The sequence below is a fragment of the Nanorana parkeri genome, unplaced genomic scaffold (assembly GCF_000935625.1).
Source record: "Nanorana parkeri isolate BGI_ZX_2015 unplaced genomic scaffold, ASM93562v1 scaffold85, whole genome shotgun sequence".
Classification (NCBI taxonomy): Eukaryota; Metazoa; Chordata; class Amphibia; order Anura; family Dicroglossidae; genus Nanorana; species Nanorana parkeri.
This window is the reverse complement of record NW_017306353.1, coordinates 944,006-961,307: the sequence shown is the minus strand read 5'-3', so window position 1 is coordinate 961,307 and position 17,302 is coordinate 944,006. Positions and strand designations below refer to the sequence as shown.

At 43.2% G+C, this 17,302-nt stretch overlaps 1 protein-coding gene across 1 annotated transcript in view; it reads right to left on the bottom strand.

The window, feature by feature from the left end:
* Positions 1-17,302, bottom strand: part of IFT140 (intraflagellar transport 140) — a 111,934-nt gene that overhangs the window by 68,092 nt on the left and 26,540 nt on the right. Inside the window, exons 11-16 of the mRNA XM_018552356.1 lie at positions 16,184-16,256; positions 14,452-14,543; positions 12,234-12,361; positions 11,230-11,347; positions 4,180-4,304; positions 788-950 (exon numbers count right to left, since the gene is read on the bottom strand). Of these exons, the coding sequence (XP_018407858.1) occupies positions 788-950; positions 4,180-4,304; positions 11,230-11,347; positions 12,234-12,361; positions 14,452-14,543; positions 16,184-16,256 (699 nt within the window). The remainder of the gene's footprint in view (positions 1-787; positions 951-4,179; positions 4,305-11,229; positions 11,348-12,233; positions 12,362-14,451; positions 14,544-16,183; positions 16,257-17,302) is intronic.

The window sequence follows — 17,302 nt, the reverse complement described above, 5'->3', positions numbered from 1 at the left end:
AAATTATATTTTAGGTCTTGTTCACACCACATACAGTGCTTTCCAGAACGGTTAGCTGCTGAAGTACACTGTATCGCATACCGGCCGGCCTCCTGCGTTCAGGGGCGGGAGGGGGCGTGGCGGTGCATTGAAGTCAATGGCACTGCAGCCACGGCCCCGGCCAACAGTGCAATCGCCCGCACCAGAACATGTATATAGTGCATGAAGCATTTTTTCAGATCCCACTGGACCGGAACAGAGGCATTGATGTGCCACATATTCTGGCGCGGGCGATCGCACTGCGGGTGGGGGTGTGGCTGCGGTGCCATTGACTTCAATGCACCGCCACGCACCCTCCTGCCCCTGAACGCAGGAAGCTGGCCCGGGATGTGATACAGTGCGTTCCAGCAGCTAACCGCTCTGGAACGCATAGAATATGGTGTGAACAAGCCCTAAATGCTCAAATGATAAAAGTTTAATTCTGATTGTGCCACCCTTGTGCTTTCTAAGGCCCATGTCACATGACAACTCGCCAGCAACAGGACCCCTAACAGACCATGTATCTGTTATTATGGAGTTGCTGCTTTTCTTGCTGGAACCAATCTTGCTGGAAAGATGTCTCTCCCTCTCTGCCAGCACCCTAAGCGAGTGAAGTTCAGCAATGTTCTGGGCCAGCAAAGAAGCAATAGCATTGGTGAAAGCCTCTCCTCTTTGATTCTGCTATGGCGATGTATTGCTGGCAGCATAATCCCCCATGTGACATTGCATAAGGGTGGCTACAAAAAGGTAGAACAAGTGTACACTGTACCTTTCCATGAGGGACTTCCACAAGCTGGTTGTGTTTCGGTGACGGATGCAGGGAGTTTGGGACAGCCAACATTGCCTCACACGCCAGGAGTCGCGGTTCGCTCTGGTCCCAGAAGTGATTGATTGGGATCCGATCGAAAAGCTTGGAGTTCTCTGGGAGATTCCTATTGGTACAAAAAATACTGATTTAAAACTGGAAACAACATTTAAAGGGAATTTCCAGTTACTTTGGAATAGAGTGAAGAAGGGTTAGAACCTACCCCATGCTACCTATGTCCCAGATTTGGAAATTATCTCTCATTTCCTTTTCTGGTGACAACTGCTAATGGTGGCAAGTGAGAGTTAATCTCCTTTGTGGGACACCACTACATAAACCTCACAGGGTCTACTATTACACATGCCATTTAGATAGGTCTGATACTTGTACAATACACCTTGGTTTATATAAACCAATTGATAATATTTATAGCTGCATATGTAACAGTTTCAGAAGCCTTTAGAACTGAAGATATTGGAGATAAAGTTTTGTTCTCAGGAAGATAAAATCCCATTGCAGTCCAATAATCACACTGAAGGACATTGCAAGCGGCCTCTGGCAAGTCTCCTTTAACCCAAAATTGGGTAGGCAAACTCCGGCCCTCCAGCTGCTGTGGAACTACAAATCCCATGAGGAATTGCAAGTCTCTGAAAGCCACAGGCATGACTCCCAGAGGCAGATGAATGATGACATTTGTAGTTTTACCACAGCTGGAGGGCCAGAGTTTGCCTACACCTGATGTAAAATAACAGTCTCCTCTTAGCACTATACCAAAATTATAAAAGCAACGTCACCTGTTAAAAATGTTGTACAGAATTCCAAACTTTCATGGGGCTGTAACTCATGATTATTTTCATAATCAAATAGTTGGACGATTATTTTTTCGATTAATCGTATTAAAAAAATTAAATAAATAGCATTCTTAATTAAAAATAAAATACACAAATGCCGTGTTACAAGCATAAAGTTTACTTCCGAATAAAAGTGCATGCACAATTTATTGCAATCACACTGCACTGGAAAACATGACATTGCGATATCGTGCGTTCCAGTGCGGGCGATCACACTGCGGGTGGGAGGCGGTTTTTGGTTGCTATTGAAATGAATGGCACTGCAACACACCTTCCACAGCAGAATTCGTCAGGCCGAAACCAAAAATTTTTTTTTCCCCACCTTTTATAAGGTTTTTATTTTTAAATAATGGTATTGTAAGCACATGGCGCTTGAATAGCTTCATCCCGGGATGACAGCTGCCATTGGTAAGGTTCTGCAGATGGCAGCTGAATGTAAATACAGCAGGTAGTGGGCTGGTGCAATAGCCAGTCTGCTATTGGTCATTTCAAATTGCAATAGCCAGTAGCAGGCTGGCTATTGCACCCGCCCACTGCTTGCTGTGCCCTCCTCCCAGAGTGGAGGAGAGAGCTAGGAGATTCAACCAACTAATCCATAATGAGAGTAGTTGACAACTATTCTCATTATCGATTAATTGATTAGTTGGATGCAGCCCTAAACTTTCATTTACAGATCATCAATAATTAGTAGTTCTTTACATACATTTATTGATTTTTTTTTAAGCAGCTTAAAAAACAATACATACTGCTACTTCAAAGTGTATACCATTAGGGAGCAAAAGCATACAAAGACTTAAATTGCTTAATGCAAACAAAGCAGTGGGTCCCTATAACCTGCACCCCAAGGTACTTAAGGAACTAAGCCATGTTATATCTAGACCTTTATTCCTCATTTTTAAGGACTCCTTAATGACGGGTAGGATCCCCTGTGATTGGCGGAGGGCTACGGTAGTCCCAATATTCAAAAAGGGGGCTAGGTGCCAACCTGGGAACTATAGGCCGGTCAGTCTAACATCGGTAGTTTGTAAAATGCTAGAGGGCATAATAAAGGATTATCTGGTAGAATTTGTTCAGGAAAACGGGATAGTTAATGACAATCAGCACGGGTTCAGGAAAGATCGTTCCTGCCTGACTAACCTGCTAACTTTTTATGAGGGGGTGATTAGAGATATGGACGGGGTGAAGCCGGTAGACGTGATATATCTGGATTTCGCAAAGGCATTTGATACGGTACCACACAAGCGCTTGCTACACAAGCTGAGGGCTATGGGCATAGATGAGGTGGTGTTTACGTGGATAGAGAACTGGCTACGGGAACGGGTCCAGAGGGTATCTGTAAATGGCACCTTTTCAGACTGGGCTAGTGTAATGAGCGGTGTGCCTCAGGGTTCTGTGCTGGGTCCCATATTGTTCAACTTATTTATTAATGACATCGGGGAGGGTGTTAACAGCGATATTTCCGTGTTTGCGGATGACACCAAAATAGGGAGGGTAATAGACACGGACTTAGACACTATAACATTACAGGAGGACCTGGATAAAATAGGGGAGTGGGCATTAATGTGGCAGATGAGGTTTAATGTCGATAAATGCAAAGTAATGCACTTTGGAATTAAAAATAAACAAATGGGTTATACAATTATGGGTATGCCGCTAGGGAAGTCAGAAATGGAGAAGGATTTGGGGGTCATTGTAGACCACAAACTGAAAGGTAGTTTGCAGTGCCAGGCTGCTGTAAACAAAGCTAGCAGGGTCTTGTCCTGTATTAAAAAGGGGATGTATTGCAGGGACAAGTCTATAATTTTGCCACTTTATAGATCATTGGTTCGACCTCATCTGGAGTACGCGGTCCAGTTCTGGTCACCAGTACTAAGAAAAGATGTCCTTGAGTTGGAAAAAGTCCAGCGGAGGGCAACCAAACTAATTAGGGGTATGGAGGACCAGAGCTACGAGACGAGGCTACTAAATTTAAACATGTTCACATTGGAGGTGAGGAGATTAAGGGGGGATATGATCTCCATGTACAAAATGTTCAATGGTGATAGCAACATTGGCGATAAACTATTTAAAATTAACTCCGTTACAAAAACTAGAGGCCACCACCTAAAATTGGTGGAAAAAAAATTCCAGCACATGGGGCGAAAGGGGTTCTTCACAGTTAGAGCGGTTAGGGTCTGGAACTCACTGCCACAGGCGGTCATTTCAGCAAATAATGTGGAATTGTTCAAGAAACTTTTGGATGATTTTTTAAGGGACCGTAATATACAGGGGTACAGTTACTCCTAGAATGAGATCCTAATAGGTTGGACTTGATGGACTAATGTCTTTATTCAACCTCAAATACTATGTAACTATGTAACTATGTAGCTTCAACTGATCCCTTTTGGAACACATGCCTGTAATCACAATATTACAAATACACAAAAAGCATTCAGACTACAGTGATATAAGGAAAAACTGATGCCTATATCCCTGGCACCAAACAGTCCCAGCCACAGATCTTACAAGTCTGAATTGGATGGAGTTGGTGAATCCCCTTGGTCTGTTTGTCCATTCCAAAAGTCAAAAAACATCACAGTGTCCAGTTCAACATCGTAGAAGTACATTTTGGAGTCCAAGTTGCCGTCAGCCTGAAATAGTATAGAGATAGTAATATATCATATTTAATACCAAGGAAAAGTGGAAGATAATGGAGATTCTGATTAGAAAAAAAATGAAAGTAAAAATAAAATATCATAAATGTTTTATTTATTTGTATTTAGATGTATGCCTTTTAAGACTTTTATTAAATAATACAATATTGCATACTGTATATTTAAAAACAGAACTCCGGGCAACATTTTTATTAATCCTTGTAGGGGAGCTACCCCCACACTGCAAGGCTTAAAGTGACATTAAAGTTAAAAATCTTTTTCCCTCCCCCATTTTAATTAAAGCACTTACCTTAAAGGAGAACTATGAGGTGAGTGCTTTTCACTCCTCATAGTTGTAGCCGACCTGTGATAATGAGACTGTTACAGGTCGGCTCAGTTGATCGGGAAGTGAGCGAACACATACCGGCGTTCGCTCACTTCTCGATCCTGTCATGGCTCTCTGCCGTGACGGGGGAGGGGCTGGATTCCCCCCTCCCCGCTCCTCAAGCGCTGACTGGCGGAACGGACGGGGGAGGGGGCGGGTACAGCTGGCTCTGCCTCTAGATAGGCAGAGCCAGCTGTCACTCACGCAGCTGGGCAGATCCAGACATAATTGTCGGGATCCGCTGCGGCGTCTCGGTATACCGTGAGCTGTAGCTCGCGGTATACTGAGCTTAGGGTGACGGGAGGACGCTAGTTTGTGTCATCCCGTTACCCTAAGGAAAAATTTTCGGGAAAAGCCCTAACCCCATAGTTCTCCTTTAAATGATGTTTCTTCTTTCCTGTCCTTTTCATCTGTCCCTCCAGCACTGCAGCGGGTCTCCGATCCAGCTGACTCCTCTGAGCTTGCTGGCACTTCCTGTCCCACGGTGTCTGCACGAGGGTGCACGCGTCCAAAGACTTACCTTGCGTCTCTCTTTACGTCCTGGCCGAAAATGTGAACTGCGCATGCGCCCGCCGGAGAATTTTCACATTTTCGAACAGGAGCGCGCGGGGAAGACACAGGTAAGTATTAACCCTTTTCAAAGCGGTTTTTTTGACACTTTTTGCATGTATCTACTGCTTGCTAGCAGTAGATATATACAAAAAAAACAGAGGGTTTAATAACCCTTCAACTGCTTGTTTGGTCTAGGGACTAAAATTAAAAAGTTTAACAGGCGGGCTTGGAAGATCGGGTGAGTATGAGGTCCTTCCAGCTTTTCTCCCCCTCCTCTGCGGTGGTCTAAGGTCCCGTAAATCATCACGTTCTATACATGTGTATAGCACGTGAGGACACCAAGGGACATAACGTCGATGCAGCATAAGAGAAGGCAGGCTAGAGGGAGCACTGTGACAGCCAACCGGCTCCAAGGTTCGGGTGTGCATAACTTTTTTATTTTAGTCTCTAAATGAAAATTAGAAGTTAACCCTTACAGGGTGGGGCTAGCCCCACTGCAAGGGTTAATAATGTTTTTTGCCTAGAGTTGTTCTTTAAATACCACCATCTCTATCACCCGTGCCTCCCTTTTAGATTGTAGGCTCTCATGAGCAGGGCCCTCCAAACCATCTTGTATTGAATTGTATTGTAACTGTACTGTAATCCTTTACATTGTAAAATGCTGCACAAACTGTTGGTGCTATATAAATACCATACAATAATAATAATTATAACAATTATCTTATCTTTGCTCTATACATGGAAGCAGCGGTCTCTCTGCAGAGGTCTGACATGCCCTTTCTGAGTCAGAGCTAAAACACTAATCAGCCAAATTCATATTCCTGCTGACTGGTTAGTTATAGGTCTGACTCTGGGGGGGAGCTTGAGTGACCTCTGCAGAGAGACCATTGCATCCACACAGAGAGTAGTGGTTCTTATTTATACTGTATTGCTCATTGTACATGTGAGCATGCAATCTTTGTAAAATCAACTTTAGATTTCCCAAAACTATGCAATATGCGCAATCACGTTCAGTGCAGAACCCACCTGCGAATTACGGATAGATTTTGGTCAGGAGTGCAATGGGCCCACATATGTTTGACTCTACACCGTGCATGGACACATGCTACATCACTATAAATTGATTCCCATTGCAACTGATTCTATATTTTGCTAATTTATACAGTGCTGGCATTTATTCCACAGTGATTTGCAGAGAACCCTGAACCATTTACATCAAAGAAGCTTGCAATTTATTGTCCCCAAAACATACGCGCTCCCAGAATAGGGCCAATTTGTATGGCAGCCAAACTACCGGTATGTTTTTAGATTGAGGGCTTCTACTGGGGATCCGTCAAACCCGGAGGCAACGTATGCAAACATATATATTTGATAAAGATAAAAAGTGACTAGAGGGTCATGGAGACACCATGAAGTGAAAAGGCAACAGCAGGACATATGAAATATGTGAACTTTGGCTTTAGGACCACAAAAAGAATTCGGAAACTAATTTGCGCTCAGATAGTCACTGCGGAAAATGAGAATCCCCCCCTCTAGTGGTCATACGTAGTGCTACATCAGTTTTAAAATGTCTTTTCTATCACCTTGATATAAATAAGATTTCCACTGTGTGTGTGAAAGTGGAATTGGACTCAAAGCTTTGCTATGTTATATTAAGCATGTAGAAGTGCTAATTGTACCTAAACAGTGCCCTGAAAATGTACCCTTGGTCCTAAATTACTCCTAAAAACTAGCAGTTCCCCTTCTGAAATGCAATTGTGCCTACAGCCTCATAGCTTTATATCTGCACTGTGAGATCGCAGGCACTGCTAGTCTCAGGAGATCTGGAGTGAGATTTGGTGATATCACTACTGTGCTGATCATTCTCCTTTGTTGGAGGTTCTAACATGAGGAAGCAAAGCCCTGCCTCTACCAAGATGACCACCTCCACTCAGAAACACAGTGCAGAAGAAGGCAAGCTCTTGTTAGCTGGTAAAATGGGGAATCAGCTCCAGGGTGACCAGTCATTTGCCCTCTGCCTGGATTTTTTGGCACAGCTTCCAGAGCTCACATCTTATTTAATGCTGACCGAATATGCCCTGAAATAAAAACCATCACCAAATAAAAAAATTATTTTTATTTCATCTAATGATCTAATAAACCTTCTCAGTTTTCTAACTGGGCCATACACCTATAGATTTTCTATGGTCAGATGGGAAAAGTGTAACAGATTCCTCCATCTACACTAAACTGTGTGGATGGAGGAATCTCACACTGGGCCAAGCTTCAGGATCTTGCTAGTCAGCCCCGCTGGCTCTCAAAATACCTGAACAATCTGATTGGATGCCGGCATTGTTCAGGTGTTTTGACAGCCAGTGGGGCCGACTAGATACTAAAGCTTGGCCCAGCGGGAGATTCCTCCATCCACACAGTTTAGCGTAGATGGAGGAATCTGTTGCACTTTTTCCATCTGACCATAGAGAATCTGCAGAAATCTATAGGTATATGGCCAGCTTTAGACATCAACTATACAAGAAGATTCTCTACCCAGCAGATAAGACAATTAAATGTTATATCAGCTCAGTCAAGTATTGCCCTGATCTTCCCGTCTCTCTCAACTTTGTACAGGGTGCTCATATGCAGTCGCCATGCAACACAATCAGTGCGACATCTGGTGGCAATACAGCTGCACTAAAATATGAAAGCAAAAGCAGCCGGGCACAAAAAAAAAACATCTGATCATTTGATGCAATCATTTCAATAAAATAATTTAAATCAATTGGTAGCCCAATCAATGAATGATCACTTTTATCAAAAAGAAAACTATTTGATCACTAGAAAATCTGATGAGATGTGATCAATAACATATATTCTTTGTTCTACTGAATGATTGAAAGATTTGGATGTTTGATGGAGTCTATCATCAGTCAACTGTACATCATTATGTATGGGCAGAATAACGGTGCTTTTTAGGTCCGAACATTCTGATTTAGTCTTCCATGTCAGGCCAAATTAAAGGAGAACTATGTCCTTTAATAGTTTAATAGTTCTCCTTAGGGTAACGGGAGGACACAAACTAGCGTCCTCCCGTCACGCTAGGCTCAGTATACCGCGAGCTGTAGCTCGCGGTTTACTGAGATGCCGCGGTATACAGAGATTCCGCAGCTGAAGCGGATCCCGACAATTGTGCCGGGATCCCCCCAGCTGCGTGACTGACAGCTGGCTCTGCCTATCTAAAGGCAGCTGTACCCGCCCCCTCCACTGTCCGTTTCGCCAGTCAGCGCTGGCGGATCGGAGCGGGGAGGGGGGTATCCAGCCCCTCCCCTGTCACGGCAGAGAGCCGTGACAGGATCGAGAGGTGAGCGAAGGCTGGTATGTGTTCGTTCACCTCCCGATCTACTGAGCCGACCTGTGACAGTCTCATTGTCACAGGTCGGCTAGAACTATGAGGTGTGTGAAAAGCACTCACCTCACAGTTCTCCTTTAAACATAGATCTAATAACTAGAAGTGACCCCTGCGGTAATCCTGCGGAAATTCATCAGAGCATGCAAAGGCAGACACATGACCGATACTATTAATATAACCAACAGTGGTCTGAAGGGAGAACTGTCACAGACAGTAGGTGTTCTCCCACAACAACAAATCAGATTCAGACTTCTGATCATAAAACAGCAAGCATCCTCCAACCTTTCTACACCTTCAGTTATGGTAACAGCACTCTCCCATCTAATGGGTGGCTAGAAATGGCTGCCGAGGTTCTGCTTCCTTAGTCACCTCTCCTCTCCCAGCCTGCTGATTGGACAATATAGGAGAGGCAGCACACTGATAAGGTCAACTTTGAGCTCTTCCCTGCTGAAAGCATGTTTACCCACTTACATCTACAGCACTGTTATGCAATATAGGCCCGAATGGCTTCTCTCTCCCAGAGAAGCTAATATAGACAAAGTTATAGAAGCCATTTTTGTAAAATGCATGTGATGGCTTTTCATGAATACATAACTTTATTTAAGGATGTATTTTCTGTTTGTGTTCCATCAACAGAGAATAAACGTAAAAGTTCACACCATCCTCAGTGCGTTCCGGCCCGATAGTGGGCGGAACACACTGGATCGCATTCTGGCCGGCTTACTTTGTTTTGGGGGGGAGGGGGTGGGGCAGTGCATTGAACTCAATAGCATCGCAGCCAGGCCCTCTGGCCGAAATGTGATCAGCCACATTCGTGCCTGCGTTCCGGTCCGGTGCAGTCGGAAAAAATAGTGCGCAGAAACTGGAATTGGCTTTAACCAGGACATATTTCTGAATATGTGAAACCATAATTACTTTTTATCTTTTGAATTTAAAGTTGAACTCTGGGTCGTAGAAAAGGTAACCCTTGCAGGGGGGGGGGGGGGTTTAACTTTTTTTTTCCCAGGAAAAATAGTGATAAATATGGTGAATTACTTGTTTTATTCCTGTTGCCCCATCAGCCGGGCCTCCCCGCATGTGGGCAGGTCCTCTGCATCCTCACATGCAATATCAGAACCACTTGTCCTGCCATTGTATGTGATGACATCAGAAAGCTGGGGCCAGTTGGGCAGGAAAGAGGAGTGGCTTCAGGCGATCGGTCTTATAGTCCGTCTTAAGAGGAGAAATCCTGTGGGGGTGAGGAATAACATTAGAATTTCACCTTATTCCTGCCCACCTTGACAGAACAAGCATTTAACCGCTGAAGGGGGACCCTTTGCAAGGGGTAGTTTTTCTCTAGCCCAGAGTTATCATTATACAGGATTTATATAGCGCCAACAGTTTGTGCAGCGCTTTACAATATAAGGAAGACATTACAATCACAATACAATTCAAGACAAGATGGTAAGGATGGTCCTGCCCATGAGGGCTTACAATCTAAAAGGGAGGGGCAAGTGATACATGAGGAGGAAGCAGTGTGGGGATGAATTGTTTGAGAGTTCAGCTGTAACATGAAAATTAAACATTACATAAGACATATAATGGGGCATGTGCACAAATTGCAACCTATCAGAGTACACCCTCTTTGAGAACTGTAGTTGTGAAATATTATAGCTAACATAAACAAGAAACACTGACACATCAATGTTAGCTTGACATTATGTATTACATGAGTGTGTTCCTTTAAATGCTGGAGACCACCGGCCTATAAGCTGCAGAGATTTATTTAAGGGACTGAAATCTCAGGCAGAGTGGCAAGCTTAAAGGCCCGCACATCTGTTGTTTGTATGTTATAAGGGTCATGATTATACCAACAAGAGGCTTACTGCAATTGTGTCAATTAAATGCCATGTGTATAAATGTTAGTAAAACCAGCATTGATAGTGGATAGTGTGTGCTGGTGGAACTATATCGGAGGGGAGATATGGCAGATTTTAGGATGCTGGAGCTAATTTAAAAGTAACGATAGTATATTTTCAGTGCTCGTTCTGAGTTTTGCTACACAAACTACAATGCTTTAGAAAAAGCACAGCCCAAATACAGTATAGCTGCTACATATATTATTGATATCAGAAAACAGGCTTTGGAAACATTAATAAGTGTTGATATGGATCTGTTACTCTGGGTGCAGGTTTAGGACCCCCTAAGTAGCTGCATTAAATGTCAATGCCACAATGTTCACCATTAACCTACTGCGGCATTAATTTGTATTGGTGCATACAATTTTCATTGCAATAGTTTAAACAAACAGGTGTAAACAAACACCAGAAGCTCAAACCCTGTTAGAAACAGAGCGAAACCTGACTTTACAATGTTTGTTGTGATCTTTGAGGATTAATTACTTCACAGTACATGCAGCTAGGGAAGTCAGGGGTGGCTTTTTCTTGTTTTTTTGGGGGGGGGGGGTTTAAAGCTCTTTTGTTGCTTGTTAGGAATATGCACAAACTTGATTCAAGACAATCACACACACAAATGTATCTACTTATCTACTCAAGTACTACTTATAACTAACTGTTAAAAAAACAGAACTAATTTTTTTAAAATAATAATTTTACTCTTACCCGGTTGGCGAGAATGCTGACTTTGCTGCCATTGGCATTACATCTGATGGACACAATGCTGCCCAATCCTGGCACCAACTCACATAGGTTTTTACAGTTGCTGTGGGCTTTGGCTTCCCTTTAGATAAACAGAAAGACAACATAATTAGAGTGTAGCAAGCTCTGTGACCATCTGCAGGATGTGATTGCAAGAACGTTCAATGCTAACCACATAATCTTCAATAGCAAAGCACAGTTATTGAAAACCTGCCTTCATATTCCTTTCCCCTAGATAACTACCTTTTTATTTGCCTATGATCGGCTAGCAACTAAAGCTGAACTCTAAGCAGATATAAAAAAAACATTAATGAACGCAGCTATGTACTTATTATTTGAAATGCAACAAATATAAATCCCTAAATACTTAATTTTAGCCTATTTTAATCCACTGTAAACATGCTGAGTACAGGAGAAAGCAGATAGGAGACTTTATCAGTCTGTTGTTTCTTCTCTGTCCAATCACATGCTGGAAGCAGGGAGATGACTTATCTGAACTGCTTAACTGTAGAAGAGGAACATCAGGTCAACAACCTGACTGGCAGGGCTTTGTATATCTTAGGGCTGGATGGACAGAACTAAACATTTCCAGGCAAGTAAAACAGCTCCCATATATGATTTTGATGGTGAATTTAGATGTTTGCCTGGAGTTCAGCTTTAAAGTATGCACAGACGTTGTATGACCTCACCGAATCCAGCCAGTTTTCACTCAGAAAGGAAAAAGGTTAAATGGCAGGGTTGATTTTCCTCATTGCTTCAGTTCCATGATATAAGGCTGGTGGTGGGGCTGTCTGTGCAACCCAATATAAGAATGCAGGTTCATACACCAGCCTGCCAGCAAAAAGAACCTTCAGCAGATGGACCTTGAACACAATCCAAACATCATCATGTCTTTGGCCAGCTTACTGTCACCACATGACTTTCTTGAGCATCCTAGGAAATAAAGAAAACAGTTCTCTAGAGATTACCTTCTGGAGAGATCAAAAAGCTTAAAATGTGCCGTATTTGTGGCCACCGCCAGGAAGCTCCCACATATGTCCAGTAAACAAGGGCTCCCCTCCGACACTGAGAATGGGAGTAACTGCTTGACAGTGCCCTGAAACATAACGGTAGGTTAATACAACCACAAACAAAATAGATATCTAAATACTCAAAATATAATATCTAAAGATATCCAAATCTAACTAGTCAGAGGGGAGAAACAGGCAGGGTTGATAACTGCTTGGGATTTCAGTGCATTGGAGGCGCAGTGTAGTGAAAGTTAAGAGCTTACTGGATTTCAGGCAGGCTCAACGGGTATTTTTTGTACTTACTCAACAAATATACTGTAAGAAAATGTTTTTAATTGTATATTTAACAAATTTAAACAAAGCAAAAATGTATATGTCAGGATTGCAGATGGCTTGGAGTATTGAACTCTGTGCTAGCTTCTTCTAACTCTAATGGCAACATTTCCCAGCAGCAAGTTGTGTGTCTTCTTATTCCTACAAGGCCATAGATGGGTGTCCTATCTTACAGCTTGACTCCCTAACAATTTTACCTTTTCATATAATCCATCAGGTGAATGACTTTGCCATGACTAAAGCAATTGGGCAGAATTTGGAATTCAAGTGGGGACACATCACCTTTGGAGACTTTAAAGTGACATTAAAGCCAAAATTCGTTAATTACCTTAAACGATGCCTCTTGAAACGATCATCTTCTTCTTTCCTGTAGTTTTCAGTAGTGCCTCCAGCGCTGGTGCCGGTCTCTAATCCAGCGCTGACTCCTGTCTCTTCCTGTGTCATGGAGTTTGTGCGGGTGCACACAGCTGCATTAACTTACCCTGTGTCTCTCCCCTTCTCCCGGCCAAAGATGTGTACTGCGCATGCGCCTGCCCATGATCCTTTGCGGCCGCCCGAGAATCTTCAGATCTTTGGAGAGGAGCGCGTGGCGGAGACACATGTAAGTTTTAACCCTTTTGTAAACTTTTTTTTAATGTTTTTACATATATCTACTGCTTGCTGGCAGTAGATATATGCAAAAACAAGCGAGACTTTAATTATCCTTTAAGAAATATTACATTCCAAATTGTGATTCATCTTGCCAGAAATACCAGTTTTGGCTGGTGTTGGCCTTTAAAGGAGAATGATTTTCACTCAGCCTCATAATCTGAGCCAACCTGTGACAATGAAACTGTCACAGGTCGGCTCAGTAGATCGGGAAGTGAGCGAACACATTGCGTCGCTCGCTCACTTCTCGATCATGTCCCTGCAGACCTGCAGAGAGCCGTGACTGTCACTCACGGCTCCCTGCAGGGATTCCCCCCGTCCGATCCTCCAGCGCTGACTGGCGGAACGGACAGGCGGGGGGGCGGGCACAGCTGGCTCTGCCTACCTACTATCACTCACGCAACTGAGTGGATCCAGACAGCATTGTCGGGATCTGTTCCGGCTGCGGCGTCTCAGTATACCGCGAGCTGTAGCTCGCGGTATACTGAGCTTTGGGTGAGGGGAGGACGCTAATTTGTGTCTTCCCGTTACCCTTAGGAGAACAATGGGGAAAAGCCCTAACCCCATAGTTCTCCTTTAAAGACCAACTGAAGTCACAAAAGGATATATGCAGCCAGATAGACATTAGAATGAACAACTGAGTAAAGCCGGGTATACACGCTTATATTGTCTTCGTTCAACAGCTCCCGTTGTGAGTTTTGTATGCTGACAGCACAGTTCAGCCAAAGATTTTCCAATATGATCTTTTGGTAAAAGTCGATCTAATGATTGAATTCTGGCACAGCAATAGGGTACACACGGAGTGAATTTCACCCGATTCCTGCTGCATTGGGCAAAATTCGCTCTATGTGTACCCTACTTAAGACCCAATGCTCTCAGTAATTCACACAGAGCTGGTCAGGCACACCCCTCAGCCTTCAAGGACAAGTGATGAGAGGTGAGGCTGTAACTCAGCTCTGCCAGAACAGAACACTGCATAGTGTGAAAGCTGGAAGCAGCACTTTCAGTGACAGAATAAGGCACTTCCTAACAAAAGTCAGTCACAAATCATAACATGCAAGGATACATGTCTATAAAGAGATAGATATATGCGAGACTTCAAATGGACTTTCGTTATGCTCAAAAGGTAAACAAATTCAGTAAAGGTGTACACAATAAAAATACAAATGTTATTTATAATAGTCTGTAGACTGACCTGTAAAGTGCGAATTTGGACTCTATTTGGCTCCACAGTGTAGATGTTCTCCTCGTGTATTGCCAGGACAGGAGAGTCACTAGCAAAGGAGCCTAAATACAAGATAACAACCGCTTTACAAAGAATACCCTCAAAACACAGCAGTTACCTAACAGCCGCAGCTCACACAGGAGCCACAGTGCCCAGCAGGGAACACTATTCAACAAACCCTAAAATGTCAGCCAGCAGTAGTGCTCAGTAGAGATTTAATATGCGGCCCACCAATAAGTATAAAACTTCTTCTTTTATAGGCTGTTTATTATTTTTTACTATGGCAACAGGGATTTAAGGATCATTCATCTTTTTTTTAAAGATGATACTCTTGTATATACAGACTTGTAAAGTTACTAACCAGGAGAGAGCTATTCGCACTTCAGTATTGGTGGTGAAGTGCATCTGACATTGCACCCTTAAACTGCTGCATGCTGTAGGTTGGGTTCCCTTTCTGTAGGGTGCAGTTATAAGCGTTCTGTAGGACAATTTACTAACATACTAAGGGCCCAAAGGAAATCTCACCGCTCCAATTCCTTAGCCGCCATCAGGACTCATCAGCTGGTTGGGGGTGTGCGGTGCTGGCATTTGTTGCTTTATGCACTTTTATTCACTGTTATACGGGATTTGCTGTGAATTTCAATCAAGTCCGAAGTATTGAAATTCTCTGGATAGTGCGGTCTGTTCGTATACTAATACTAAGGGCCCATTCACACTACATCCAGATAATCTCTAGACCAGACCAGATTGTTTACGGACCCAAAATGCATCCTAATGTATCCCTATGCTATTTCTGGCCTCTGTTCACACCACCACAGTCTGTTTCGGACCAGAAAAATACTGCTTCTCCTATTTTGTCCGGTCTGGAATGCACTGAAACTGCGGGCAGGTTCACACCATTTTCTGGGCCAGATCCCTTCTGGAAAATGGTGTGAACCTGCAACCGTCCTTTGTAGGCCACAGGCCTGTCAGAGCACAATTGGAGTACAGTAATTCTTTCCAGCTTTGTACTCCCATTCTGTTCTAGATTTGTATATGCGTTTGTATCCAGAAAGCATCTTTTTAGCAAATAAACTATGTCTTGACCGCTGCATTCTACATTGACAGCACTGACTTTGTTGCTGAAACCCTCCCACTGTGAGCTGCAGTGTCTGTGAGACACAAATAAAGGAGGATTTAGCTCACTGAGGGAACCTAAAGGAATATCTTTGTTTACCTTATGAGGCTTCTACATTACATAGTGACTGGATTTGGCACTTGTTTAGACTGTCATGCAGAAGCCTTAAGGTTGTACTTTAACTACCCTTCCCACAGCTTTGTTCTTTGTTTGAGCTGAGCCTACTCATTTGTCTTCTGTTTTTCTCGCAAGGAATGTCAGACTTGTTACAGATTGATAGAGGAATAGTGCTACAAGGTATTTATTTATGCCAAATCCTGTTAGTATAGTTATGATTTATAGGACACATTAACAGACTGCCAGACATATGTCAGCTTCACAAAACTGATATGGGCTTCACTTTGAAAAACTACATTTCAATGTAACCAGAACATGAGTGATTACCAGCAGAGGGCAACAGCACAAGCAGCATTATAAAGGCAGCAAATGTATTCCTTCATCTCAGAGGTGACACAGCAGCCTTCCTTTGGAATAGGTAATCTAGATGGCTAAAGTGAACTTGTCACCGTCTGTTGACCTACACACCTGTGTTCCTCAGCGCTGGTCCAGCGAGTTCATAGACGGTCACCTGCTTTCCATTCCACACTGCGATACAGTCCTGCAAAATCACATGGCTTAATTAGACTTAGCTACAAACATTAAAGTGGACCATCGAGGATAAAAATAATAGTAGTCACTGACCTAGAAGTATGGAAAGCATGAGCTCCAATTTTGGTTGCTTATTCTAGGTTGGTAACTCATAAAGTGATGATTTTTTATGTTAGAGGGAACATCGATTAATATTAAAGGTGATTAAGCAGTACTCTAAAAATGTCACCTATTGTCTTGAATTCCTCCTGAAAATAGCAGAGCATTTCCTGTGTCTAGGCACTCCTGTGCTTCAAAGGAGAACTATTAGGAGAGTAAAATGTACTCTTCCCAATACGTTGAGCTGGTGTGTGGCACTGCAGCTATCACATGCCGGCTCTATAGCTCAAGACCTGAGTGATCACAAACTGCTGTAGTAGCCCGCTATATGCCGAGTTTGGGTTAGTAAATGTACTCCTGTGACCTAAAAGAGAACTAAAGCCAAAAATGGTTTAAGCCTTGCACCTGTATATCTGCATCATCTAAGCACTGCTGCCCCTGACTGCTAGTCTCTGGAGAACTGGTGATGTCACTACTTTGCTGCTCACTGTCCTCCTTAAGGCCCTGTTCACACCAAAGCGTCATCGTTGTTGCTCCTTTGTACACGCAGGTGCAGCTAGCTTTTTTTGCACGTTTATGCATGTTTTGCACACACACAAACGTGCAAAAACACACTCAAAGATGTGCAACATGCTTCTGTCGCGTGTTTCCTGGCTTTTCTATTAAAGTCAATGGGGGAAAAACGAGCTGCAAACTGCCAAAAGAAGCTCATGTACTTTTTTTCTGCGTTTGGCGTTTTGCTGCTCAGGTGTGAACAGGGACCATTGAAAATCATGGGATTTCTTGTGTTTGGCATTTTGAAGCACTTTTTCTACTGCTCAAAAAAACGCCTAGGTGTGAACCAGGCCTAATGGAGAGGAAGCTCTAGCTGAGGACCTGTAGCGATTCTGCTTTACCCATTCTGTGAATCTATGCTTCCCCCAACTACCCTACTGCTTCTTGAATATTGTTCCAAAA